At 40.3% G+C, this 27,647-nt stretch overlaps 2 protein-coding genes across 2 annotated transcripts; both read left to right on the top strand.

The window, feature by feature from the left end:
* On the top strand, positions 1 to 14,027 carry LOC147318104 (GTPase IMAP family member 8-like). The gene is made up of 4 exons (XM_086257777.1): positions 1 to 80; positions 4,265 to 4,300; positions 6,805 to 7,437; positions 13,165 to 14,027. The coding sequence occupies exons 2-4, from the start codon at positions 4,282 to 4,284 to the stop codon at positions 14,025 to 14,027; spliced, it is 1,515 nt and encodes a 504-aa protein (XP_086113903.1). The 5' UTR covers positions 1 to 80; positions 4,265 to 4,281.
* LOC147318103 (uncharacterized) lies at positions 14,018 to 22,661 on the top strand. Its single transcript, XM_086257753.1, has 2 exons — positions 14,018 to 14,355; positions 19,200 to 22,661. The coding sequence occupies exons 1-2, from the start codon at positions 14,043 to 14,045 to the stop codon at positions 20,813 to 20,815; spliced, it is 1,929 nt and encodes a 642-aa protein (XP_086113879.1). The 5' UTR covers positions 14,018 to 14,042; the 3' UTR covers positions 20,816 to 22,661.
* The last annotated feature ends 4,986 nt before the right edge of the window (positions 22,662 to 27,647 follow it).

The raw sequence follows: 27,647 nt of genomic DNA, 5'->3' as shown, positions 1-27,647 counted from the left end.
ACTAAACAGCTGATCATTAAACCACGCCAAGCTTCAGTATTGACGTCACTGACTGATAATCGATCACTGATCGTCGTTAGGTGAGTCTGATCACATTTGTTGTTCTCTCGGTAATTTCTTTGACTGAACCATTGTCCTGATCCCTGAGACTGCTCACAGACTCAGCTCAGGTAAAAACTTCACTTCAAACACATCCAGAAAATTAATCAGAATATTTGAGGCGGAAATACAGAAAACAGCCCGAAACTAAAACGTAATTTCTAATGTGGAATTCGATTCTCTGATTATCAGTTTGTTTGGAAAAATGAGACGTTTCCGGTTTCGTTGTAGATTTTTTCATTTATTTTTGAGGCTGAAATCATCAGATCGTGTAATAAATGCATGATTTTAAATCTTTAATACTACCAGGAAGAAAAACGCACATAAGTAAAAGTTGCATATCATCCGTATTTGCCTTGTTATCAGTTAAGCATCAACAAACATGTCTTTGCAAGTTATACTGTTGATGCCTGATAGTTCATAAATTATTTAATCTCTGATTTCTGGGGCCTGTTCTTCGTACCTCGCTAAGTAAGTTAGCTGGATCTGATTGTTGACGATTTCACGTGATCTTGGATCGTTCGGTTCCCCGAAGCTCATCCGGGACTTGCTGTCATAGCAACAGAGCCGTAAGCGTAAACCTGCTCGGGAGCAGGTTTACTTTATGTAAACAGGATTAGATCGCGGCCACGCAGGTATGTCCGCTTCATTTATACGAAAGCAACAGCGATATTTTACCACTGTTTCACCATAAATAAATAACATCAATGTAACTGAAGATAATGCAGCACTTGATCCTTTTATTGATTTCACACAGATACATACAGGTCATTTCCTAAAAAAGGGAAATGTACTATTAACATTCTATTACATGTATGTGATTATTACAGATGTAATTCATATTTCAGAGTAGTAATTGTAAATTACTTCGTGTAATCAAGATGAGAGACCACGGCTATAAAAGCCAAGGTGGATTTGGGAAGCCTGTCGCAGCCATGTCCTGTCCGTATACGCGAGCCACCCATTGTGGAAGGTGCAAGATTGATAAGGAGAGTCCTCAGAATCCAGCGTATATTGCGGGACAGACAGGATCCTTTAGCTCAGCGCGACAGTGTGCTCATAGAGAGATATCGATTTTCCCGTGAGGATATTATTTACTTAACCAACTTGTTGACGAGGGGGTGCAGGACCACCACCTGTCTTTTTTTGCTCTGCCCTTTTCTTGGTTGCTGTTATAAACAAACAAACAGATTATTTCAGGGTCTCTTTTCAAGAGACTAAAGTGATAAATATTACCATTCTATAGAATATTCTTATATTTCACTTTTACTTGTTCCCATGTTCTAGTGGGTCCTGTCGTGGCTCTAATGTGAAAGAGGATATAATGTAATATAATATAATAAATTTACCCTACCACCTACTGGTGTTGGCCAGAGGGGCCGATGGCGCGATATGGCAGCCTCGCTTCTGTCAGTCTGCCCCAGGGCAGCTGTGGCTACAACCGTAGCTGCCTCCACCAGTGTGTGAATGTGAGAGTGAATGAATAGTGGCATTGTAAAGCGCTTTGGGTGCCTTGAAAAGCGCTATATAAATCCAATATATTATTATTATTATTATTATTATTAAATTACTTACGAGTTTAATTTGTCAGCAACTTTCTGCCAGCCCTCTCTCCTTGCTTTTGCAGCCTTTGCAGTGTTCCCTTGCGTTCTGATTAAACTCTGAAACTCCTGAAATCCCTCACTCAGGAGTTCTTGCTCTGCTGCCGAAAAATACCGAGCCGAGCGCACTCCCTCGACATTTTCGCCGACCAATCAGAGGGTTGCCGATCAATGTTTCTACTATCGATGCGTAGCCCCTTTTACGACACCCAGTGATCTCACATTACTTCATCCAGCTGTACTAATCGTCAACAGCAGGTGTGTTCGGAGAACCGGATTAGCGAGCTCACGGTTAGCGCGATGGTTTGATCTTGGATGTGTCATTTGATCTTGGATGTAGTGAGCGACGTACGAAGAACGGGCCCCAGGTCTATTTATCAGAGTTCCTGTGTGTAGTCAGTGGACACACCCGATTCTATAGGTTTCCTACTTACGGAAGTACAATATGTTTTTTTTAACATTGTAAGATGACGTAAAAAAAAAGCTCGCTCTGCTCAGCACAAACTGATAAGTTGAGGAAGCCCCCTCAGCTCATTTTTGTTATTTTTTATTTTTTATTGTGTTTGTTCGATAAAAATTACCAGTGGAATAAAAATATGTACATCGGTTGCATGCAGTGAAATTCTGTTTAGTCCGTCTTGTTCTTCTGTGGCGTTAAAGCCGCACTGAGTTTGTGTGTCTTTCTAAGCTCTGCCCGTCTTTATCCACTCAGGATCTCTGTGCAGGCATCACTGCAGCTCCCCATCTGTTTGAAAGTGTTTAAAATACGGTTAATATACTTTGTATGGTTTTGGGTATGTTCATCCACATACTGATGAGCATTTTTTTAAACACTAAAACTTTGATTTAAACAGTTACAGTCTGAATACACAGAGCCTCTGCAGTGAGACTCAGACCAACCAGATATCACACATGCAGAGGCTGTATTACCACCAGAGATTAGACATTTAAAGTCAAGAAGTCTGTATTAACCAAGAAATACATCCCAGAGTCCATCATCACCAGGAACGATTAAGCTAGGCGGCTAATATGTGTTTACATGTAAATGTGTTGATAATGTCTGTTTAACTTTCATGTTGGCTTGAAATAACAATATCTCCCCCTGCTGGTACTGCAGCTTACTGCAACTTCTGCAAGCGCGGTATGGACACCGTGGACCGGCGTGTCCAAATTTATACAGCAGCAAAGCACAACAACAGTTGTCTCAAGGCACTTTATTCTGTAAGGTAGACCCTGAAATAATACAGTAGTGAATGGTCTTGACCACTGTGGCCTCCTCCCCCCCCCCCCCCCCCCCCCCCGCCTCCCAAAAAAGGGACCAAAAGAGGCAACTGCCACCAACCCACCTAAACCCACCTAAACCCTCCTAAACCTAAATGTCAGTAAGAGATCATCTTTGTAACAGAATAAATCAACATTTTCTCTGTATTACAATTAATCAGTTGGAACTCATTTCCACATCTAATCCCCTATTTTAACCTCTGACCTTTGCAAAGACTTGATGTAGCTTGTTAATAGATAACAGTTGCTCCATTAGTCTTATATACTGCTATTATAGTCTTATATTATAATATAGTCTTAAATATTGAGAAAATATGTTTGTATAGAAATTTGCAGGTGTTTCCTAAACTGAAAAACATCATCAGTCACTGTTGAGCCTCTGAGCAAGCTTCTATAGAGGAGCATGTCTGTATCAGACTGTTGGGCACTGAAAGGTCTCAAAGCTTGTTTTGAAGCCGCCCTCTGCTTTCTAAGCCTCTGATCCTGAAATGATCTCTGACATTTTGTTCCATGCAAATCAGCTGCTCGTTCATGCTGCACAAAAACAGGTTTAAAAAACAATGCTACCCATCAACTACATTTTTCTTCCACTGTCACAACTGTTTGTTTAAAATATTTCAAACTCACTTGGTTTAAATCTGTATTATTGTAGGGACCTCTGATCACTCTGAGGTCAAACACAGTCATAAAAGAATCTGTTTTCTCTTTAAGCTCAACTTTCATTTCCAATTGTTTACATTTCAATACTTACTGTAACACACACACAGATTTTAGGTCTGACCAACTGTCTCAGCTGTGGGCAAAAGATGACAACCAGTAAAATTCTAAAGCATAGTTTATTAGTAGAATGATTTGAAAAAATGAAGGGATAAGCAGTTCAGTGTCCCACTTGCAACAGGGAAAAATATCTCATCTTAAATATGGCCATGTGACATACCTATACAGACAGGCATAATATCAGAGCAGTGTTTGTAGTGTGAGCTATAAGTAAACCAGAGTATCAGTGCAATCAAATACAGAATGCAACTCCATCACAGCCGCTGCAAAAACAGTCACAGCAAATGTGTTACACAAAACTACTCCCAAACCAGTGCTTATTTCCCACAGCAATATGGAGATGAATTAATATAGACAATATTACTCCACCACGTTACCAGCTCCAACATAATGTTTAAACTTGAGCTTATCATGTAATTGAATGGAATGGTTGTGTAGAGTGCATTACTTTATGAACTTCTATCTTGTTTTTTTCTAATCCTATCTTATTACTTTTGTTTCTCTAGTGACTCTTTCCTCCATCATGGCGACTGCAGCACCTGGTGAGTCCAATAAGAATTTATAACTAGACTGAGACTCTGCAACATAATAAAACACAATCTTATAGGAAGAAATCAACAACTAAATAAAATATATTCAGCATTAGTGACAAGATAGAGCAAATAGAGAAGGATAACCTACACACCAGCTTTACTCTTCTCTGCACAATCAAATCAACCACACAGAGAAACCACAGAGATAACATCAACAAACTGGCCGTAACCCTAACTGCTTTAAAGTTGTTCTTGAAAATATTTTAACAGGTAAACTCTCAGGATCCTGGGTCTCTCGACCCACCGTTTTGAGTTCCTTGTATCTTTGTGATTTTGTATTTTGATTGATGTTTAACCTCCTAAGATCCGGACTCTTCCACAGCAGCATTTTTAATTTCTCTTTGATATTTGGGCTGATTGGGGCCCGATGAATGTAAAAACAAAGAATTACCAGATTATATTTTTTACCTTATTTTTGTTTTTAAGAAAAATAAGAGGATATGAGGATATTTGTTTAAAACTTCAATAGAACAGTAGAATATAATGTCCTCGTAAGTGGATATCAGGCCCATGTAGAGCAAAATTGAGTATTTTGGTCTAAATAACCCAAAATGTGATGTCCACATACAGGGAGTGCAGAATTATTAGGCAAGTTGTATTTTTGAGGAATAATTTTATTATTGAACAACAACCATGTTCTCAATGAACCCAAAAAACTCATTAATATCAAAGCTGAATGTTTGTGGAAGTAGTTTTTAGTTTGTTTTTAGTTTGAGCTATTTTAGGGGGATATCTGTGTGTGCAGGTGACTATTACTGTGCATAATTATTAGGCAACTTAACAAAAAACAAATATATACCCATTTCAATGATTTATTTTTACCAGTGAAACCAATATAACATCTCCACATTCACAAATATACATTTCTGACATTCAAAACAAAAACAAATCAGCGACCAATATAGCCACCTTTCTTTGCAAGGACACTCAAAAGCCTGCCATCCATGGATTCTGTCAGTGTTTTGATCTGTTCACCATCAACATTGCGTGCAGCAGCAACCACAGCCTCCCAGACACTGTTCAGAGAGGTGTACTGTTTTCCCTCCTTGTAAATCTCACATTTGATGATGGACCACAGGTTCTCAATGGGGTTCAGATCAGGTGAACAAGGAGGCCATGTCATTAGTTTTCTTCTTTTATACCCTTTCTTGCAGCCACGCTGTGGAGTACTTGGACGCGTGTGATGGAGCATTGTCCTGCATGAAAATCATGTTTTTCTTGAAGGATGCAGACTTCTTCCTGTACCACTGCTTGAAGAAGGTGTCTTCCAGAAACTGGCAGTAGGACTGGGAGTTGAGCTTAACTCCATCCTCAACCCGAAAAGGCCCCACAAGCTCATCTTTGATGATACCAGCCCAAACCAGTACTCCACCTCCACCTTGCTGGCGTCTGAGTCGGACTGGAGCTCTCTGCCCTTTACCAATCCAGCCACGGGCCCATCCATCTGGCCCATCAAGACTCGCTCTCATTTCATCAGTCCATAAAACCTTAGAAAAACCAGTCTTGAGATATTTCTTGGCCCAGTCTTGACGTTTCAGCTTGTGTGTCTTGTTCAGTGGTGGTCGTCTTTCAGCCTTTCTTACCTTGGCCATGTCTCTGAGTATTGCACACCTTGTGCTTTTGGGCACTCCAGTGATGTTGCAGCTCTGAAATATGGCCAAACTGGTGGCAAGTGGCATCTTGGCAGCTGCACGCTTGACTTTTCTCAGTTCATGGGCAGTTATTTTGCGCCTTGGTTTTTCCACACGCTTCTTGCGACCCTGTTGACTATTTTGAATGAAACGCTTGATTGTTCGATGATCACGCTTCAGAAGCTTTGCAATTTTGAGACTGCTGCATCCCTCTGCAAGATATCTCACTATTTTTGACTTTTCTGAGCCTGTCAAGTCCTTCTTTTGACCCATTTTGCCAAAGGAAAGGACGTTGCCTAATAATTATGCACACCTGATATAGGGTGTTGATGTCATTAGACCACACCCCTTCTCATTACAGGGATGCACATCACCTAATATGCTTAATTGGTAGTAGGCTTTTGAGCCTATACAGCTTGGAGTAAGACAACATGCATGAAGAGGATGATGTGGACAAAATACTCATTTGCCTAATAATTCTGCACTCCCTGTATGTGGACGGCAGGTCCTAGGAGGTTAAGGTTCTCTTTGTTAATCTTAGTTTATTCCATAGTGCTCAGGGTTCTAGTTTAGGTTTCCTGTATTCTCTGTTTAGTTCCATCCATCCATGTTAGTTCTGGTGTTATGTTCTCCTTGTGTTCTGTGTTTCCTCATCCTGTCATGAGCTCCTACATGTTCTCTTTCTCCCTCCAGGCTGTCTCTGTGTATTTCCTATTTTACTTTGAAGGTCTGTGTCTCATGTTAGTGTATACTGCTTACACAAATGAAATATAATGAATCGATGCTTGTCTCTTTTTGCTTTTCTATTCTGTTTTTCCACAGTGTCTGAGCTGAGGGTTGCTCTACTGGGAAGCAGCTGGAGTGAGAAGAAGGAAGTGGGAAATCTGTTACTGAGAAATAATGTCTTTAATAATAATAATAAACCTAAAGGCTGTGTGAGAATTGGTGGGACACTGGATGACAAAAAATTAGTTGTCATCAACACCCCCTACCTGCCTCCTCTCAACACCTCCCAACAAGATCTGACAGAGTTTATAAAAGACTTTGCAAAACGCTCTGATCCTGGACCTCATGTGTTCCTGCTGCTTGTACAGCCTGAAAACTTTACAGAAGAACACAAACTGAGACTCTGCAGAGTCCTTCAAGGTTACAGTGATCGATCATTTGATCATTCACTGATACTGATCTCAGCACCCAGAGAGGAGAGCTCAGGTTCTTCAGAAGATTTCATGAAAAGTCCAGAATTAAATGAAATGATCAAAAAATGTAACCTCAGATACTTGAAGAGGAGCGACATTGAACATTCAAAGCTGTTAACACATTTGGGTGAAATTATGAAGGACAACAATGGAGAGCATGTCAGCTATGAAGCTTTTGAGGACACAACACAAACAATAGCAGGAGAGCAAAACCCAAAACAAAATGAGACAAAGACTCCTATCACCGATAATGTGGGTAAGTGGAGAAGGTTTGTATGTATAGGCTCTGACCAGCTTATACATGCAAAAATATTTATATTTTCACAATAATCAAATCAAATCCCTCCTTTAATCTCTCTCTGAATTTTTTTTCTGACAGCAAATAAAATTATCTGGGATTAATCATGTATTTGAAACTTGGTATTAAATTTCTCAGTGATTAACTCAAACATCCCACAATTCTTTACAGCTAAAACCTTCAGTAAAATAATTTTACTTTTAAACAACTAAAATGTTTTGTTTTGTGTAATGTCATTTTTTTTAACTAAACTTGGTAATAAAACTTGCATTATGAGTAAACAGTTTAAAAAGTTAACATATTTGGTAACAATTTATAATACAACCTGCAACTAATGGTGTAATTCACCTTTAATTAAACGTCATTTCAGTGGATTTTGTTTGAAATTCCATCCATCCATCCATCCATCCATTTTCTTCCACTTATCCGGGGAAAAGATGCAGAGGCAGCAGTCTAAGCAGAGAAGCCCAGACCTCCCTCTCTCCAGCCACCCCCTCCAGTTTGTCCAGGAGAACACCCAGGTGTTCCCAGGCCAGCCAAGAGATATAATCTCTCCAATGTGTCCTGGTTCTGCCCCGGGGCCTCTTCCCAGTGGGACATGCCTGGAACACATCACCCAGGATGAGGTGGTTGTCAGTTGCCTGAACCACCTCAGCTGGCTCCGTTCAATGTGAAGGATGGGGATCCACAGTCTTGTTCTTTCTGTCGTTATGTAATTCGGTCATTATGTAATGACCAAAGGTGAGGGGAGGAATGTAGATCAACTGGTAAATTGAGAGCGACGTTTTACGCTAATCTCTCTCTTCACCGTGACAATCGGTACAGTGTCCACATCACTGTAGCCACAGCACCAGTCCGTCTGTTGATCTCTTGGTCCTGTCTCCCCTCACTCATGAACCCTGAGATACTTAAATTACTCCACTTGGGGCAGGAACTTGTCCCTGGTCCGGAATGGGCACTCCACTCTTTCCCACTGAGGACCATGGCCTCAAATGTGGAGGTGCTGCTGCTTCACACTTGGCTGCGAACTGTTCCAGTGCAAGCTGGAAACCGTCAACTGATGAAACCAACAGAACTACATTATCTGTGAAAAGCAGAGATACCATTTTGAGACCGCCAGGTGGAAGCCTTCCGCCACTTGGCTATTCCTAGAAATTTTGTCCATAAAAAGATGAATAGAATCTGTGACAAAGGGGAGCCTTGGCGAAGTCCAACACCCACCGGAAATAAGTTCAACTTATTGCCGCCTATACCGACCAACATCTTGCAACAATCGTATAAGGATCAAATGGCAATGGTCCAGTAGCTGGTCCAGTGATCTGTGAATAAGACAAAAATCGCATTGTTCTTTCTGTATCCACAGTTCTACTAACAGACGAACTCTCCTTTCCAGCACCCTGGTACAGACTTTCCTGGGTAGGCTGAGTCTCATGGTCCTGGGTCTTGTGACCCAGTGTTTTGTGCTGTTATCATTTGCATTCTGCAATTTTGTGGATTTTCATGGTTTAGTTTTTGTATTTCTAGTTCTGTTAGTTATTCTTTAGTGTTTTGGTGATTTCTAGTCTTTAGGTTTTGTTACTGTGTCTACTTTTTGTTAACTAGTCATCCTTGTCTCTATATTTGTGTATTTCCTGTTTTACTTTGACAGTCTGTGTCCTGTATTAGTGTTTTCAGTTTTGCTCTCCTCCCCGCCTCATCACATCTGATTAGTCCGACCTGTGTTCCCCTCATGTTTCCTGTTTTCCTCATTACCCTCTGTGTGTATCTGTGTGTATGCATAGTGTGTCTTTCCCTCTGTTCCTGATCAGATCGTCTGCTTGTCATTCCTCTGTATTTCCTCTGCGTTACTTACCAGGTGTTCCCAAGTCTCTGGTTGCTTGTTCCCGGTTTGAGGTTTTTGTATTGTCTCCTATTTTAACATACATGTTGATGATGACTCCGACCTCTTTGCCAGAGGTTTTATCAACATTATGGATTCTTTTCATTTTACCCAGCATGTGTCCGGCCCCACACATAACAAAGGACACACGCTGGACATTGTTTTTACTTTGGGTTTGAATATTGATTTTATTTGTTCTGAGGACATTTTTTATCTCTGATCATCACTGTATTCTTTTTAACATGTCTTTTCATGAGCCTTTGTCTCCTGTTAACCGGACAATTATCTCGCGCATCATAAATTCCATAAAGAGAAGGGCAGCATGGTGGCACGGTGGTTAGCACTGTTGCCGCACAGCAAAAAGGTCCTGAGTTCAATTCCACCATCAGGCCGGGGTCTTTCTGTGTGGAGTTTGCATGTTCTCCCCGTGTTTGCGTGGGTTCTCTCCGGGTACTCCGGCTTCCTCCCACCGTCCAAAGACATGCAGCTTGTGGGGATAGGTTAATTGGATAATCCAAATTGTCACTAGGTGTGAATGTGCGAGTGAATGTGAGTGCGACTGGTTGTCTGTCCCTGTGTGTTAGCCCTGCGACAGACTGGCGACCTGTCCAGGCTGTACCCCGCCTCTCGCCCTATGACAGCTGGGATAGGCTCCAGCGACCCTGAAAAGGATAAGCGGAAGCAAATGGATGGATGGATGGATTATAAATTCCTCCACAGCGGAGAATTTCTTGGATGCTTTTAATTTAACACTATCCCCGCAAAACGGCTTTGATTTCTTAACAGATCTATTTATTAACCATTGTTTTTCGATTTTAGATGAAATCTGTCCGGTTAAAATGAGACCCATTTCTGTTTCCAAGTCCTTACCCTGGCTAAATGACAACATCTGCTCCATAAAACGTGATTGTCATAAAGCTGAGCGCTTATGGAGGAAAACTCATTTAAATGTTCATCTCCTTTACTTAAAGGATCTTTTAGCCTCTTTTAACAATGCAATTAGAGATGCGAGGGCTGCTTATTTTTCTCATCTGGTTGCAAAGAGCCGAGGTAATCCTAAGGTATTATTTGACACTACTACTGATATTATTACTCCTGCTCCACCTGCTGCCATTATTTCTTCTAATGAAGACTGTGAAACATTTCTTTCTTTCTTTCTAGAAAAAATTAGTAATGTAAGGAAAAAATTGTCCCCATCAGCATCTGCATTGTCGGTTCCTATGTCAGTTGTCGTTTTAGAAAGCTTTTTACCCGTCTTACTATCAGAGCTGGAAAAAATAGTTAATGCAACAAAAGCATCCTCCTGTTCACTCGACATTTTACCCGCATCGTTATTCAAAAATGTCTTCCACTCTATTGGTCCCTGTGTGCTCACCATAGTTAACACCTCACTGGGATCTGGTAAAGTCCCTGCTTATTTTAAAACTGCTGTTATACACCCCCTGTTAAAAAAGCCTACGCTGGACCCATCTCTCACTAGCAATTACAGACCAATCTCAAAAATACCGTTAATTGCTAAGATACTAGAGAAGGTTGTGGCTAAGCAGCTTACAGCAGTCTTAGACAAACATAATATCTTTGACAAATTTCAGTCTGGCTGTCGTAGAGCTCATTCTACTGAGACAGCCCTTCTTAGAGTTTCCAATGACATTCTGATGCAAAACGATGCAGCAAAGTGTTCTGTACTCCTAATCTTGGACCTCACGTCAGCCTTTGACACTGTTGACTATTATATTTTTCTTGAAAGGCTAAAATACTGGGTTGGTGTATCTGGGTCTGCCTTAGAGTGGTTCTCCTCGTATCTCTATGAACGATACTTTTCTGAGGCGGTCTCTAAGTACATATATTTATTAGTTTCAGGTTGGCCATTCTTGTATTTGCTGGTTTGTGTTGTTGTGTTTGCACATCTCTGTTGCTTGTGGGGCTCGCACACAAGAATTTCACTCGCATGTGCTGTGCCAGTGTGCCTGCACATGTGATGTGACAATAAAAGTGATTTGATTTGATTTGATTTGAAGTACAGGTCATCTTCCACGTCCCTGTCCTATGGTGTGCCACAAGTTTCTGTGCTGGGGCCCTTATTGTTTTTAATATATCTACTTCCCCTCCAGCATATTTTGAGCCCCTTTGAGGACATTTGCTACCACTGCTACGCAGATGACATCCAGCTATCCAGTCTTTTAAACCTGAAGATGTTTCTAAGTTGCAGATTCTAAATGTGTGCTTAGAAACCATCAAAGATTGGATGGCTGACAGCTTCCTCCAACTTAATGAAGAAAAGACTGAAGTCCTTGTATGTGCTCCAGACAGACATGTACCTAACATAATGAATGCTCTTGGTCCTCTTTCAACATTTGTGAAATCATCTATCAGGAACCTCGGGGTAACCTTTGAATCTGCTCTTACCCTGGATGTTCACGTCAAATCTCTGGTTCGGTCCTGCTTCTATCATTTAAGAAACATTTCTAAACTGAGCCCCATAGTATCTCATACTGAACTGGAGATTGTTATTCATGCATTCATTTCATCACGACTACTGTAATTCACTGTTTACATGTCTAAACAAAAGCTCCCTGGAGCGTCTGCAGATTGTCCAAAATGCTGCAGCAAGGCTTCTGACAAAAACATCGAAATACTCTCATGTAACACCGTTGCTTATACAGCTGCACTGGCTCCCCGTTGAATTCAGAGTCCATTTTAAGATTCTGGTTCTGACATTTAAGGCTCTTCAAGAACAAGCACCAGCGTACACCATTGAACTCTTACAGCCCTATGCCCCTAGTAGACGTAAGACGTAAGGTCCCTGAGGTCTTGTGATCAGGGCCTACTTGTTATTCAGTATACAAGACTGAAAACCAAGGGTGACAGAGCTTTTGCTACTGTGGCTGCCAGACTGTGGAATTCTCTTCCTCAGAACTTAAGATCTGCAGACTCAGTGATTACTTTTAAAAAACAGCTAAAAACACATCTTTTTAAAATTGCATTTTGTTAACTTTTGACTGTTTTTGTTTTATACCTTGTAAAGCACTTTGTGATCTTTTATCTAGAAATGTGCTGTATAAATAAAATTTTACTTACTTACTTACTATGTCCCACATGTCCTTTGGTTCAGCTTCTCCCAGGTTTTCCTAGTTTTTCTCTATTCCTCCTGTCTCCTTTTGTTCATGGTGTTATTGCAGCCAACAGGCCAAAGGCTCATCTTTTGTTAATCTCCACCCTCATCTCCGTGTGCCTGCTTTTGGGTCTGCATCCACCTCACTCCATTATGTCTGCTCCGGCAGACGTGACAGGGGGTGTGATCCCGCTACAGTTGGACACACTCTCTAGTCCCTATTAAATTCTGTTCTTTGCATTCTTTTGGCGGCGAAGAAAGACTCAAGCTCAAAGTGGTCTAACTCAAAAAATGATCTTTAATTTTACATTTTCCGGAAAATGGAGACTGGGCACAGAGACACCTGCTCAAGTCTGGCGCAGCAGGACCCAGCCCGGTTATATTTCTGCAGCACGTCACATACTTACATTGTACTTGAATGTAATTAATCTTCACACTCACTGCTTTGAACTTAGAAAACTGTATTCTCGCATACAGTTGTATATTGGCACAATTTGCTGATTGGGTTAATATTCAATCTTTAACTGTGAATATGACCGTGAATAGGACAGATGACCGATGGACAAATGCTGAAAAACACTAGAAACTATCCGTGCACCCAGAGGACTGAAGAAATCTCCTAACATGAGGCAAGGGTTGGGATTTCAGGTTAACTTGTGTTTGTGATATTGTTCTTCTCTCTGTTCTTTCACAGCATCATCATACAGGATTGCACTGTTGGGGAAATGTGAGGAAAAGAAGATCAAACTTGGTAACCTGATCAATGGGTACCAAGGTTTTCACTGCCAAAAACAGTCACCAATAATGCACTGTGTGGCCTGCTGTAGAGAGTGGAGAGGAAAGCCATTAACAGTGGTGAAAACTCCAGACTTGTTCAGTCTGCCTGTGGAGGACATGAGAAAAACAGTGAAGAGCTGTGTGAGTCTCTGTCCTCCTGGACCTAATGTTCTACTGCTGTTGGTGAAACCTTCTGAGTTCACTAACGAAGACACAAACACTCTGAAGTCCATACTGAGTTTGTTTGGTGAAGACTTCTATAAACACTTGATGGTCATCATCACAGATGAGGATGAAATGAGTTCCTCTTTAAATGACCTTGTTAGAAAATGTGGAGGACAACATTACAACATGTTTGAAGATAATTGTGAATCATTAATGGAGAAGATTCAGAAAATTGTAAATGAATCCAATGAACCACTCCTGTTAAAGAAAGAACTCATCAAACCATCTTTAAACCTGGTTCTGTGTGGGAGGAGAGGAGCAGGGAAGACGTCAGCAGCCAAGGCCATTTTAGGTCAGACTGAGCTTCATTCAGCCTCCAACTCATCAGAGTGTGTTAAACATCAGGGAGAGGTGTGTGGACGTTGGGTTTCCCTGGTGGAGCTGCCTGCCTTGTATGGAAAACCTCAGGAGGCAGTGATGGAGGAATCACTCAGGTGTATCTCCCTCTGTGATCCTGAGGGTGTCCATGCCTTCATCCTGGTCCTACCTGTGGCTCCCCTCACTGATGAAGACAAGGGAGAGTTAGAGACCATCCAGGACACATTCAGCTCTTGAGTCAATGACTTCACCATGATTCTGTTCACTGTGGACTCAGATCCTACAGATCCAGCTGTTGGTAACTTTGTAAGACAAGACAAAGACATTCAGAAGCTCTGTGAGAGCTGTGGAGGAAGATCTGTTGTTCTCAACATTAAGGACAAACAGCAGATCCCACAGCTGTTAGATAACATGGAAAAAATGATAATGGGAAAGGACAAACAATGCAGTTATACAACTGTAGCCTTTGCACATGCTCAAATACAAAAGATTCTACAACAAGAGAGAAACATCACTTTGCAGAAAGCTGAACTTGAAAAATTTAAAAACAAGATGCACAGCACCTGTAAGTCTGTTAATTATTTATATTCTGTGTTGTATGTCATGAATAACAATCTTTGTTAAATTACACATCGATGCACCTCTGTAATAGATCTGAGAGGAAGTAATCAAGGTGCTGCTGAAGTGCTTAATTTGGGTTGATAATCCACAGTATTGTATGAGCTAAATCTCCATCCATTGTGTAGATACATGCAGAGTAGACTATTTCTTATTTCTCCATCAGTTAAAAAGTTGAACGTTAAGAAATCCTTGACTGTGGAATTTGGAAGCTGTTATTTTTACCCCAGAAAATCTGGAAAAATGGAACGGGCAGTATTTTTATTGCAAAAACAAAATCATCCCAAACTGAAGAATTGAAATCATGTCACCTTGTGATATTTATCTTAAAAAATTCTCTCTAAAACATAGTGGAGGGCAATGTGATGCAAGGACATGTGTGGCTTCCAGTGGCACTGGGTCACAGGAGCTGATGTGAGAGATTCTAGAATCAGCTGAAATGTACATGGACATATTGTATGTTCAAATGCAGCAGAGTTTCAGGGACAGTGCTTTACAATACAGATGGACAATTACACAAAACACACTGCAACTGCAACCCAGACATTTTAAAGTTAAGACATATTTGCTGTATATGGTCATGGTGGATCTCACCTTGCATTTTAATGCTGAACACTGTACTAAATCATAGACTTGTAAAATACACCCTGAAGTGCATCAACCTTAAGTTGCTTTGTAAGTGACTACAACTTTCGACCAGGAGGAGATGTACGTCAGTTCATGTCCAAGTATCATTGGGTGTTTTGACCCTGAATCACAACACCCTCAGCTTGGTGGTTCCGCAGTGATAGCCAGTTACTGCCCATCTTCTCTTAGTCCCCAGCTACCCTGCCCTCTCCTGCTTCAGAGCCAACAAGAGGCTCTCTCAGTGGCCTACCTAAGGACGGCTGCCATCTTATCTGGAAAGTGGACTGGTGGCACACACTCACAGACCTTGGAGCAACAGGAAGCTGTTACTCCAAGGGCTGTGAGTGTGTGCTGGAAACCCCTGCATCTTACTTCAACTGGGAATAGCCAGGCCTGCCACCTTCTGTCTTTGCTGTCTTGGACCATTTCATGGTGTTTATTGGTTTTCATCACTGCATCTTCAGCACATTCATCCTCCAATGGACAGTCTGTTCTAGCAGGATGATCTTCTTAGCCTCCTATAACCAGTTAACCATGTCAGGTCTCAGGGAGGTTTTCACAACCTAAGAAAAATGAAGTTTCCTTCCCACATCCACCCTCATCTCCCATGATAACCACAGCAGACGCTTCCTGGTCTTCTTGGAGAATGGAGGTTTCATCCCTTCCTATAGGAAAAGCATTGGTCTTGTTTGAACTTGATGTCTTCTCTGTCTCTGCTATCAAAAATGTTGGGCAGTACTCTAAGGATCTCATCATGGCTTCATCTGTATCTTCCCTGGCTGAGAGCAGTCTTGCCAGAATATGCATCATTGTTCCTGTCTCCCCACATATAACCTGCACTGTGGGTCCTCCCTCATTCCCCACCTGTACAGGTTTGTTAGTGATGGAAAGGTGTCATAAATTGAGCAGAGTGAGACAGAGATGTGGAAAGACTCCTCTCTCCTCTACAAAAAACCAATCCCCTGATTTTGTAGGGTATATGGTAATGTTCCAAAGCAACAATGCACTGGTCAAGTCAAGCCAGATGAATATTCTTCTTGGTCTTTTGGATCAACTGGCTGAGGATGCTTGTGTGAAGACAACCAGAGAAGACTTGCATGGCACCCTAAATTAATTAAATTAAAATAAAAAAAAGTAGGCAAAGAAAAAACATTTTTTCCCCATGTTCCACCCTTAGTTGCTTTGACACAGTAATATGTCAGTTTTGAGCAGGATGCTCAGAAAGACCCTTGGGGCTTTGAGCACTTTCCGAGTTAGTGTGGTTTGAAGACATGCAGCGGAAGAGAGACAGAGAATTATAACAAGTCCGATCCAATGCAGAGATCACTGGACCCCACCGACCACACATACTAGCACAGACATCACATGGGAAGACAGGTCGGAGACAGTTTGTAATCAGAAAAACAATGAAGTGTACAATACAAAGGGCAAGTAGAGGAGGGTGGACAAAAGGAGACCTCCACTCACACTGGGCTCCTTGTGGAAGGTCAGTGTGAGAACAGAAAACCAAAAAATAACTCCTCAGTATAGAAAGCACATAAGTTTCTACATCACAACACCATAAAAGCACATGACAAGCAACGACCTTGGAGATAAGTGTTCGAAAGTGTTTGGAATTCAATTCAATTCAATTCAATTTTATTTATATAGCGCCAAATCACAACAAAAGTCGCCTCAAGGCGCTTCATAGATACAGAGAAAAACCCAACAATCATATGACCCCCTATGAGCAAGCACTTTGGCGACAGTGGGAAGGAAAAACTCCCTTTTAACAGGAAGAAACCTCCGGCAGAAGCAGGCTCAGGGAGGGGCGGGGCCATCTGCTGCTACCGGTTGGGGTGAGAGAAGGAAGACAGGATAAAGACATGCTGTGGAAGAGAGACAGAGGTTAATAACAGATATGATTCAATGCAGAGAGGTCTGTTAATACATAGTGAGTGAGAAAGGTGACTGGAAAGGAAAAACTCAATGCATCATGGGAATCCCCCGGCAGCCTACGTCTATTGCAGCATAACTAAGGGAGGATTCAGGGTCACCTGGTCCAGCCCTAACTATATGCTTTAGCAAAAAGGAAAGTTTGAAGCCTAATCTTAAAAGTAGAGATAGTGTCTGTCTCCTGAATCCAAACTGGAAGCTGGTTCCACAGAAGAGGGGCCTGAAAACTGAAGGCTCTGCCTCCCATTCTACTTTTAAATACTCTAGGAACAACAAGTAGGCCTGCAGAGCGAGAGCGAAGTGCTCTAATAGGGTGATATGGTACTACAAGGTCATTAAGATAAGATGGGGCCTGATTATTTAAGACCTTGTATGTGAGGAGCAGGATTTTGAATTCAATTCTGGATTTAACAGGAAGCCAATGAAGGGAAGCCAAAACAGGAGAAATCTGCTCTCTCTTTCTAGTCCCTGTCAGGACTCTTGCTGCAGCATTTTGGATTAGCTGAAGGCTTTTCAGTGAGTTTTTTGGACATCCTGATAATAATGAATTACAGTCGTCCAGCCTGGAAGTAATAAATGCATGAACTAGTTTTTCAGCGTCACTCTGAGACAGGATATTTCTAATTTTAGAGATGTTGCGCAAATGGAAGAATGCAGTCTTACATATTTGTTTAATATGAGCGTTGAAGGACATGTCCTGGTCAAAAATGACTCCAAGGTTCCTCACAGTGTTACTGGAGGCCAAGGTAATGCCATCCAGAGTAAGAATCTGCTTAGATACCATATTTCTAAGATTTTCAGGGCCGAGTACAATAACCTCAGTTTGATCTGAATTAAGAAGCAGAAAGTTAGCGGCCATCCAGGTCTTTATGTCTTTAAGACATTCCTGCAGTTTAACTCATTGGTGTGTGTTATCTGGCTTCATGGACAGATAGAGCTGGGTGTCATCTGCATAGCAGTGTAAATGTATGCTATGTCTTCTAATGATGCTGCCTAAGGGAAGCATGTATAATGTAAACAGAATTGGTCCTAGCACTGAACCCTGTGGAACTCCATAATTAACCTCAGTGTGTGAAGAGGACTCTCCATTTACATGCACAAACTGGAGTCTATTAGATAGATATGATACAAACCACTGGAATACAGGATGGGGGTGTGTGGGATGGGGACGAAGAGTCTAAACACAGTCTGTTATCAAGGACAAAGTTTTATGTTGTTCAGCTCTGATCAGCAAGAACCCCATTATCATGGTTCAGAAAAGGTACGTCTTCAATGTCCTCGATCAACAGTCCCGCCAGGCACCCTCCAGTTCCTCCACCCGTCCATCATGTATCCGGCAGGGAACATCCCTCCAGGACACTTGGGCTCACCCGAACCCAGGCTTCTCGTTGAGAAGAGGGTGTCAATTGCATTCAAGAACCAGTTGATCAAATCCATAATTTCTAATTTCTCTTTTAGGTTTCAGAGAACAGACCGTGAGAGTCTTCCAGGGTAAAAGTAGAAAAGTAGACCAGACTAGACAAGTACATGAGAATCCAAGCAGAAAAGATAAGGGAGAGGGAGAGAGAGAAAAGTGTGGCCGCCTTCGCCAAGAGCCCAATGATAATAAATAATAAAATACACCCGAAAGTGCTTCCACCTTAAGTTGTGTTGTAAGCAACTGCAGCTTTTATTATTATTATTATTATTATTATTATTATTATTATTATTATTATTATCATTATTATTATTATTTCAGACATATACAACAAACCAATATATACACGTACACATACTTGCATTTACATGTACGAGATTTTTATTAGTCCTTTATTTATCCAGGTAAAAAATTTCATTGAGATTAAAAACCTAATTTCCAAGAGAGACCTGGCAGAAGACAATGTCATCAGGTGGTGTCCAGCTATCATCGGGTGTTTCGACATGCTAAGATTGGGTTCTTACCACTGAGTAGTTGAAAGGTCACTGAGCCACAGGCCACCATCAACTGTTGGTGGGTTTCAGAAATTAGGTAGTCATTGCTTACAAAGGATTCCAGAAAACAATCAAATATGAGATTCCAATTACTCAAGAGTAAAAGCTTTAATATGGGTTCAATGCATAGGGATGTTTTAATTTCAGATCTTTTATGATGGCATATTTGTCACTGTTCAGTTATTTTCACATGCAGATCTCTTCTTACTTTTGCATTTCTTAAAAGAAAATAAATCAAGCCTTTATGAAATGTTACAGGTGATGAGGAGAAGCAGAACACCAAAAGTCTCAGGATTGTGCTGATAGGAAAGACCGGCAATGGAAAGAGCTCTACAGGAAACACCATCCTAGGAAGAAAGGAGTTCAAAGCAGAATCGAGCCAAACATCCGTCACCAAACAGTGTCAGAAAGCACAGGGTGAAGTGGACGGTCGTCCTGTTGCTGTGGTCGACAGTCCTGGTCTGTTTGACTCAACTCTATCACATGAAGAAGTTCATGAGGAGGTGATGAAATGTGTCAGTCTTCTGGCCCCAGGACCACATGTCTTCCTGTTGGTGTTAAAAATTGGCAGATTCACACCAGAGGATAAACAAACACTTGATTTAATCAAGGAAGGTTTTGGGAAAAGTTCTGGAAAGTTCACCATCATTCTTTTAACTGGAGGAGATTCACTGGAGGATGATGAGGTGTCCATAGAAGAGTACATAAAAACAAAATGTAATGACTCTTTTAAGAAGCTGATTGCTGACTGTGCAGGAAGATACCATGTGTTCAATAACCGTGAGAAAAAAAGCCGCACACAAGTCAGTGAGCTGATAACAAAGATTGACACCATGGTGAAGGACAATGGAGGAAACTGTTTCACCAACGAGATGTTGCAAGAGGCTGAAGCAGCGATAAAGAAGGAAATGCAGAGGATCCTAAAGGAGAAGGAAGAAGCGATGAAGAAACAGATAAGAGAACTTGAAAGAAAATATGAGGAAGAAAAAGAAACAATGAAAAGAAGAATGGTTGAACAGGAAGAGAAAATTGAACAAGAGAGAAAACTGAGAGAACAACAACTTAAAGAAAAGGAAGAACACATCAACAAAGAGCGCGAGCAGAGAAAGAAAGAACAGGAGGAGAGAGAAGAGGAAGACAGCATAAAGACAAAAGAGGATGAACTTAAAAGAAAAGAGTGGAAACAAAAACTTGAAGCTTTAGAAAAACAAATAAAATCAGAATCTGAAGAAAAAGAAACCATGGATAAAAAGTTGATAGAGAACAGAATGGAAATGAGAAAACAAAAAGAGGACTGGGAGAAAGAAAGAGAGGACTGGGAGGAGGAAAGAAAAGACTGGTGGGAGAAACGATATCGTGAAGCTCGACAGTCTCGCATTAAGGAGCTAGAAAGAATGGAAAAGATCCAAAAAGATTTTGACCTGGAAAGAGAAACATATGAAAAAAGCAAAGAAGCTGACCGAATCAGAAGACTACGTGAAGAAAAAGAGAGAAAAGACTTAGAGGAAAGCTGCAAAAGAAAGATAGATGACATGAAAAAGAAATCTGAAGAGGATGCCAGAAAACAAGCTGAAAAGTTCAATGACTTCAGAAGAAAACACACCAAAGATCTCGAAGCTTTGGTGAAAAAACATGCTGAAGAACTAAAGAAGATGATGCAAGAGCATGAAACAGAAATGCAACAGGAAAACCAAGAACACAGCGCACAGTTTGATCAGCTACAACAACGCTCAAGAGACACAGAAAAGAAACTCAAAGAAGAACTGAAGAAGAAGGAAGACAATCAACAAAAACTGGAGGAACTGAACAAAAAACAAGAACAAGAGATAAATGATCTGAATGAGAAGTACAAAAATAAGTGCACTATGTCCTGATGTTCTTTTCCAACGCTACAACTCATAATATTTCTCTGTCCACAGTTTCTGCCTCCTATTTATTTTAATATGGAATAAAAATGAATAAACATGCAACAGATAGGATAGGGATAGATGGAGGTTAGTTTACAGTAGCTTAATGGTGCATTCCTGAAATGAGATGGAAGTCGGAATTTCCAAGTTCCTGGTCAGAATTTGAATCTGTAACACCCCCACAACTCAGATTTCCCACTTGGACAGTGAAAGTAGAACTGGATCTTTTTTTTTAACTCAGCAACCCTATGTTAAGAATCCAATGTGACAGCATTAAACGCAAACTGTATTAAAACTGTAGATTTGTAATCTGTACTACCGCTGTTGTGTATTTGTTACTCGATGAATAAATCATATGCAGAGTACTGATAAGGCTCAATCCATGATCGTGTTTTTTTAAGAGCAACAAACCAAGTATCATGCTGCTAGTGATGCCTGAATAGCTCTACCTTGCTAAGAACCAAAACATCTTGTTTTTGCTCACTTTTTTGGAATCTGAGTTCCAAAGTGTCTGGAATATAACACCTCCTAAAGGTTATATTGTTTCACAGTGTCTTACTTCCCTACACTCGAACATAACAGCTCGCATGGTTTGGTTAAGCAACAAAAATCATGTTCACATTTGACTATTTTAATGTCAAATGTGATTAGGTTAATTAATACACTTTAGTTATGAGCAGAGCTGAATGTAGTATTGAAACGTTATGAAGAAAAAAATTCAGATGAAATCTCTGAAGAACTGAAAGTTACAGTGGGAGAAACAATAGTTTTAGCTATCTGTGCAGCTGATTTATGAGGGCTTATTAAACTTATATTTGTTTTTTATGTAAAGAGATGCAAATGCAATCATATATAAAAATCAGAATGAAACATTAGTGTATGATGACGTTTTCAACACGTGTCTCAGAGCTGTCAGGTTAAAATATATGCATGATCCTGGGTTTTTGGACCATGTGTTTTGAGGTTTGTTATTTCAGTTTCTTAGTTCTTCATTAAGTTGTGTTAGTTCCCTTTCATTTCCACTCGCTCCATGTTTTGTCTCTGTGTGTAGTCAGCTTGTTTACCTTTGGTCTGTCGAGTTTAAAGGTTCATGTCAAGTTTATTGTCTGTGGTCCCTCTTAATGTATTTATGTTTTATGTTGTTAATCCCTTGTCCTGTGTGCATTGTGCTTTGCTTCCCTCCGTTTCATCAGTTAGATTCTGCTCACCTGGGTCTTGTTTCATTCCCAGGTGTTTCCTCTCTTTCCTCTGTGTATTTAAAGTGTCTTCCTTTGTCTCTTTGTCAGAGCGCACCTTTATTGTGCCCTAGTGTCTCTGTTCACCAGTGAGTTGAATTACTTTGCACTGCTTAGTTTTATGTTTAGCTTCATCAGCTCAATAAAGAGCTTGTCTTTTGTTACCCTCCATCTTGGGTCCTCATGCACTGTATCCTGACCAAAAGAGAGACCAAACCTTTCTTTGGTTCATTGTAGATGGCCAAAAAGATGAATGGAAAACAGGGAATCATTTTTTTATTTGAAATTTTAAACATATGCCTATTGTTGGGTTACAATTCAATTTTACATTTGGTGTTTGATGATTCACTTGACTGAGTCATCATCGAATTTCTTTTCCCCCATTTGTTCGTTTGATTTTGAACTTTAAGAATTTAATCAAAAGCTGTTAAAACATGTTTTTTGTTTTTCATGTTACCTACATTTGTTCAATCATTGATCTTTTTAATATCTTAGACACTTATTTACTTATGTGAATATTCTTTTCTTTGCATTTAAACATTGTTTTTGTCTTTGGTTTTTGGTTCAATGTATAATATTGTCCCAAATATTTATACATTATGTATAATATGAAAGATAATAAAGGGTAGAAAAAAGACCAAATGACTGTTTGTTTTTTTTAATTAATATGTTCAAATATAGAAAATAACAGCTTTTTGTATCAGCTAGATGTTGATACACTGTCACAAAGGGCATGAACAACCTCAGTAACATGACAACTGAAGCACCACAGAGTGAATCTCATGGCCATGAATGTTCACAGTCACCATTATAACAATATCTGTTCTTTGGCCACAGTAAACCAGTATTTCATCCACCTATACAAACATTTACATCACCAAACACAATAAACTAAAGACTCACAGCAAGTGACTAGCAAATAACCATTGATATAAATCCCATTACTGAAACATGAGAAGATTTCTTTAAGTATGAAAATCACCCAAAATATCACATCTGGTGAATGAACATGAGTGTTCCCTGGATCCAAGCAAAAACCAGTCCAGCAGTTAAAAATAACGAATGTTGGATTAATGTGAGTAGAAATTCACATTAGAAATAAAAAAATAGTGATTGATAAAAGATGTTTTTGTATGTTTTACCAAAGTTAACAACGATGCATAACAAAAATAAAGGTTCACTGTGTGGATGATGTGCTGCATGAGTTGCTCATCAGGAAAACATGAGAAACACATTAAGTACACAGGTATGTCTTTCAGTTCGTTCTGCTGCACACTTTTATTTTCACTTTTACACCGACTGTGAGGATGGGCTGGGCCACGGGTATATATAGCGCTTCACTCTGAGGACTCACAGCACTTCTCTCTGCAGCAGGCACGTGCAGAGGGGGGGACTAGAGGGGCTTGAGCACCCGCCCCTTTCCTGATGGGTGCCCAAAGTGCCCTTTTGTTGAGGCAACTTTTTAAAAAAATTTTTTTTTTTTTTTTTTTAATGTGTGTGTGCGGAGTCCTGTCTGTGCCCCTCAACAATAATATTTAACTATTAATCACAGTTTTGCTAAATAAAAGGATCTGGCTTGCATCAGTCACATGATCACATTTAACCAATGATCGCCCTTGACGGCAGAACGCGCTGGTTACGAGCCGGGAACGAGCTCACAAAGAGCACGCGCATTTTTAGTGGTCCGGAGCTGCAGGAGAAACACAAGTTAACTCAGAGACACAGACTGATGCGACACAACCAGTAAGTAGGTGCACAGCGTACACTGTAGTGTGTAGCACCCAGGAGTATCAGCTTATTACGTACACGTTGGTAAGTTGTCTTGTTGCAACTGACGAACTGAAACAAATGATCGTGCTGTGTGTGCAACAGCGCGACAAACATTACCTGTCCTTTTATTAACTGCACAAGTAGTGCTGGTCACAGCTGCTGGCTACCTGTGTAAGGCTGTCATGGGTCTGTAGCTCTATCACCGTTTTAGGGAACATATTTAGTTTTAAAGTAAGTTTCCGGGCTTTTCCTGCCTTTCTGGAGGGATTATATTTCACTAAAAAACGATCTAATATGCATGTCCACATAATTATGCATTATTATAATTATAATATATTAAAAACACACGCTGTATTTTAAAGAACATACATTAAGAAGCAGATTATATTAGATTTATATTTTAAATAAGACAAAAGTTGGATGTTACAGCAGTAAAATTATTGTATTTCTACAGTTTAAACATGTAAGAAGCTTTGCCCTGCACAGAGTGGATAGTGAAACAAATGGAATCATCATAAATACATTATTTCATATTTATTACTTCCCCCTCATTGCTTTATTATTGTAGCTCTAGTAATAAATAAATATGTAAGGATTCTGGATCAGCACAGTGATGCCCATAGTATATACAGTATTCTGAAGAAGGTCTAAAATGTCACTGTGTGTGCGTGTGTTTGTTTTATTTAGATGGATTTACTCATGATATAACATTGTGCAGACATGGCTGGTAAGGACATGAGGAGGAAACAGCAGGAGCTGTGTGAGGCTACTAAAGGCAGGGCTATAACATTTTTCTGTCATCATTTTATTATAGATTAAGTGCTGGAGTTGTTAGGTGTGGATAATTAGATTATAGTTTATTGCAATAGCAAGTTGTGCCTTGTTCTCACATAGACAGCAAGTGGAGAGTGATATATGAAATGATGGAAGGAAGAAGAGAAGCAAAGAGTGATTCACAGGCAGAGCCTAATTTATTTCTCACAGTTTTTGTTGCCTTATGGTTCCAAGCGCTGTCACCAATCTTTGCATTTTGTTATTATCTCATGACACTTGTTTAATCAGCTACCATCTCTCCTGTGGACTTTTTAATGTCTACAGTCTCAGACCAACACAGCCCTGCCCTTCCCATATTAGATTCTTGATGAATGTGTGTTGTTGTTATTCAGCCTGGTTCAATGTGCCCCTTTTTAACTTTGAGCACCCGCCCCTTTAAACCTCTCTGCACGGCCCTGCTCTGCAGCACTGACTTCAGCAGGTGAGTGGAAAGAAACTCAGACGTCTCTCTGCACATCACACAAACACAACTTCAGTGAATATTTGGTTTTACTTCAGATCAGCAACTTTCAAGTTTCAAGTCAAAGTTATAAGATTTCACTGCTTAAATATAAAACACAGTAAAAGTGTGTTTGTTTTCAGGAGTTTCACAGTGATGATAAATGCTTTAGAAAGATTTACATTAAGTCTTAATAAGCTTTTTTGATAGTGGACATTAGAGGAGTTCAGGAACAGCCACCAATGTTTCATTCTCATATAAAATCTGCCGTCAGCTCATCTCCATCTCTGCATGTCGCTCCAGCTTCATCAGCTACTCTTCTTATTTTGCTCTCAGTGGTTCTTGAGTGAGAAAACTTTGTTCTGTGGGAGGGGAAACTTTCTTTCCCTGCTTTTAAACTTTAGAATGATTAACTTCCTGTTTCATTCTTGAATGCATCAGTTTTGACTTCAGGATTTCAGCTGGTGAATAAATGAAGCCCACACGTGGTAGACGTTTAAAGCGTATGTGAGAGGCTGTCCTTTCAGTCGTCTGAGAAAAAAATGTAATAATGCATGAACATATACAGTTGGAGGTTCAAATACCAAAGTTGGACTCTGCCAAACAACCATCAGTACAGCTACACAGTAAAATATTGACTCTGAAGTACAAACTCAATAAATTGCTCTCAGATAAAATTTCCAGGGCCTGTTAAGCAAACCTTGAATTTGGTGATAAGCTGCATAAATTACTGGCCAGGCATCTAAGAAAGAGAGAAAGTGGTCAGGGTCAGACTCAGGTCAGACTCAGGGTTGTTGATTAACTCTCATAAGGATATTAATAGTGCTTTTAGACAGTTTTATGAACAGTTATATACATCTCAGTGTAACGCACCTTCTGAAACTATGCAGGGTTTTCTACACACATGTGACTTGCCTACATTGGGACAAAAGGACAGGATGTCTCTAGATGCAGACTTAACATGTCCAGAGCTGAATAATACCATACGCTCCCTGAAAAACAGGAAGAGCCCAGGACCTGATGGTCTATGTAATGAGTTTTATCAAACGTTTAAGTTTACTTACCCCATATTTGCTGAAAATGTTTAATATGGCCTTGGAAGAGGGTGCACTTCCACAGACCCTGAATGAAGTGACTGTGACTCTCAGTTAGGGCTGGGCGATTTGACCCAAAATTCATATCTCGATATTTTTTTTAAGCCATAAAGTAAGAACAAAAAGAGAGCTCTTAGTCAAAACTGTGTCTCAGATGTCACACAGGTACTTTTATTAACATACAATGTAGATGTACATGAAAAAACTACTCAAAAATAAATTATGAGCATTTTTTAAATAACAATGCTCCATAAATAAAAGAAAAGTATGTTGTTTTTGTGCATAACAAAAAGCTCACAATTGTGCAGTCAAAATGTAAACAAAGATGCTGAGCATAATAACAAAGACAGATTTCACAGCTGCTCTGTTCCCAACTTCTACTGTGTGACTGACAGCCTGGAGTTTGAAATCCTCTTCGTAACCACGTCGCTGAACAGGTGCCATTTATGGTCCTTATACACACACAATACGGTAATATTACGTTGAAGCACAGTACGTATCACTCCGCGAGGCTCCTCAGTCGCCGTATAATCCTTCGACAGTCCATCAAGCGCTGCAGCTCCGTAGCTTAGCAAAGTCGTACTAAAACATTTTTTGTCAGATTGCTGAGGCACACGGGTGTTCACTGCTCGTAGACTTAAATTACACCTTTCTTGGCTGCTACTTCGAAGCACATCTGTCCTGCGTGCTGCACAACAACATTGAATATTTAGTATTTACTGCTGTTTACACTTAGCTAGATTAATGCGATGGTGTTGTGTTTAATATGTTGCTTTGTTTTGTTTTTCTTTTGCTTGTTTTCTATTCTTCTCTCAACAGGTGATCCAGGAAATTTTTTTTCTCCCCCCCTTTCTCACTGTCCCTCTCTCCTTCTGTTTTTCTTTTCCTTCCTCTTTCTTTCTCCCTTTCCTATCTCTCACTCATGTCTGTCCCGTCTGTAACATCTGAAAATAAAATAAAATACAATAAATAATAAAAACAAAGATCGATCAAATGGACCAATACGGCAATGCCACGATGATCCATTTGGCAAAGTAAATCCATTGGGTATCCTTGTTGGTCTTCAGACAACAATTCTGACGGCTAATGAACCAAATGGGACAGGCAAAAAAAAAAAAAAAGACAGATTGCTGAAAAGACCCAGGAAAACCGAGTTAACGATAAAAACGATAACAAAATAACACTGAAAACCGATAAAAACCCTGAAAACCATACATTTCACAGCTGAGCCTCAACTCTCGCGGCCCGGTACCAAACGACTCACGGACCGGTGCCGGTTCGAGGCCCGGGGGTTGGGGACCGCTGACCTTATTTATTTCTCTAGGGATCCAGATAAAGATAAGATAAAGATAAAGACCTAGTGATATTGAGCCTACTGTGCTTCTTGTGATGTCCTTATGATAATCTTTCATGGTATCTGTTTCTAT

Source organism: Aulonocara sp. 'chitande type north' Nkhata Bay, linkage group LG12 (genome assembly GCF_057382095.1).
Source record: "Aulonocara sp. 'chitande type north' Nkhata Bay isolate Kocher_YH1m ecotype deep benthic linkage group LG12, A_spYH_male_GT1.1, whole genome shotgun sequence".
NCBI lineage: Eukaryota > Metazoa > Chordata > Actinopteri > Cichliformes > Cichlidae > Aulonocara > Aulonocara sp. 'chitande type north' Nkhata Bay.
This window is presented reverse-complemented; position numbering and strand designations above follow the sequence as displayed.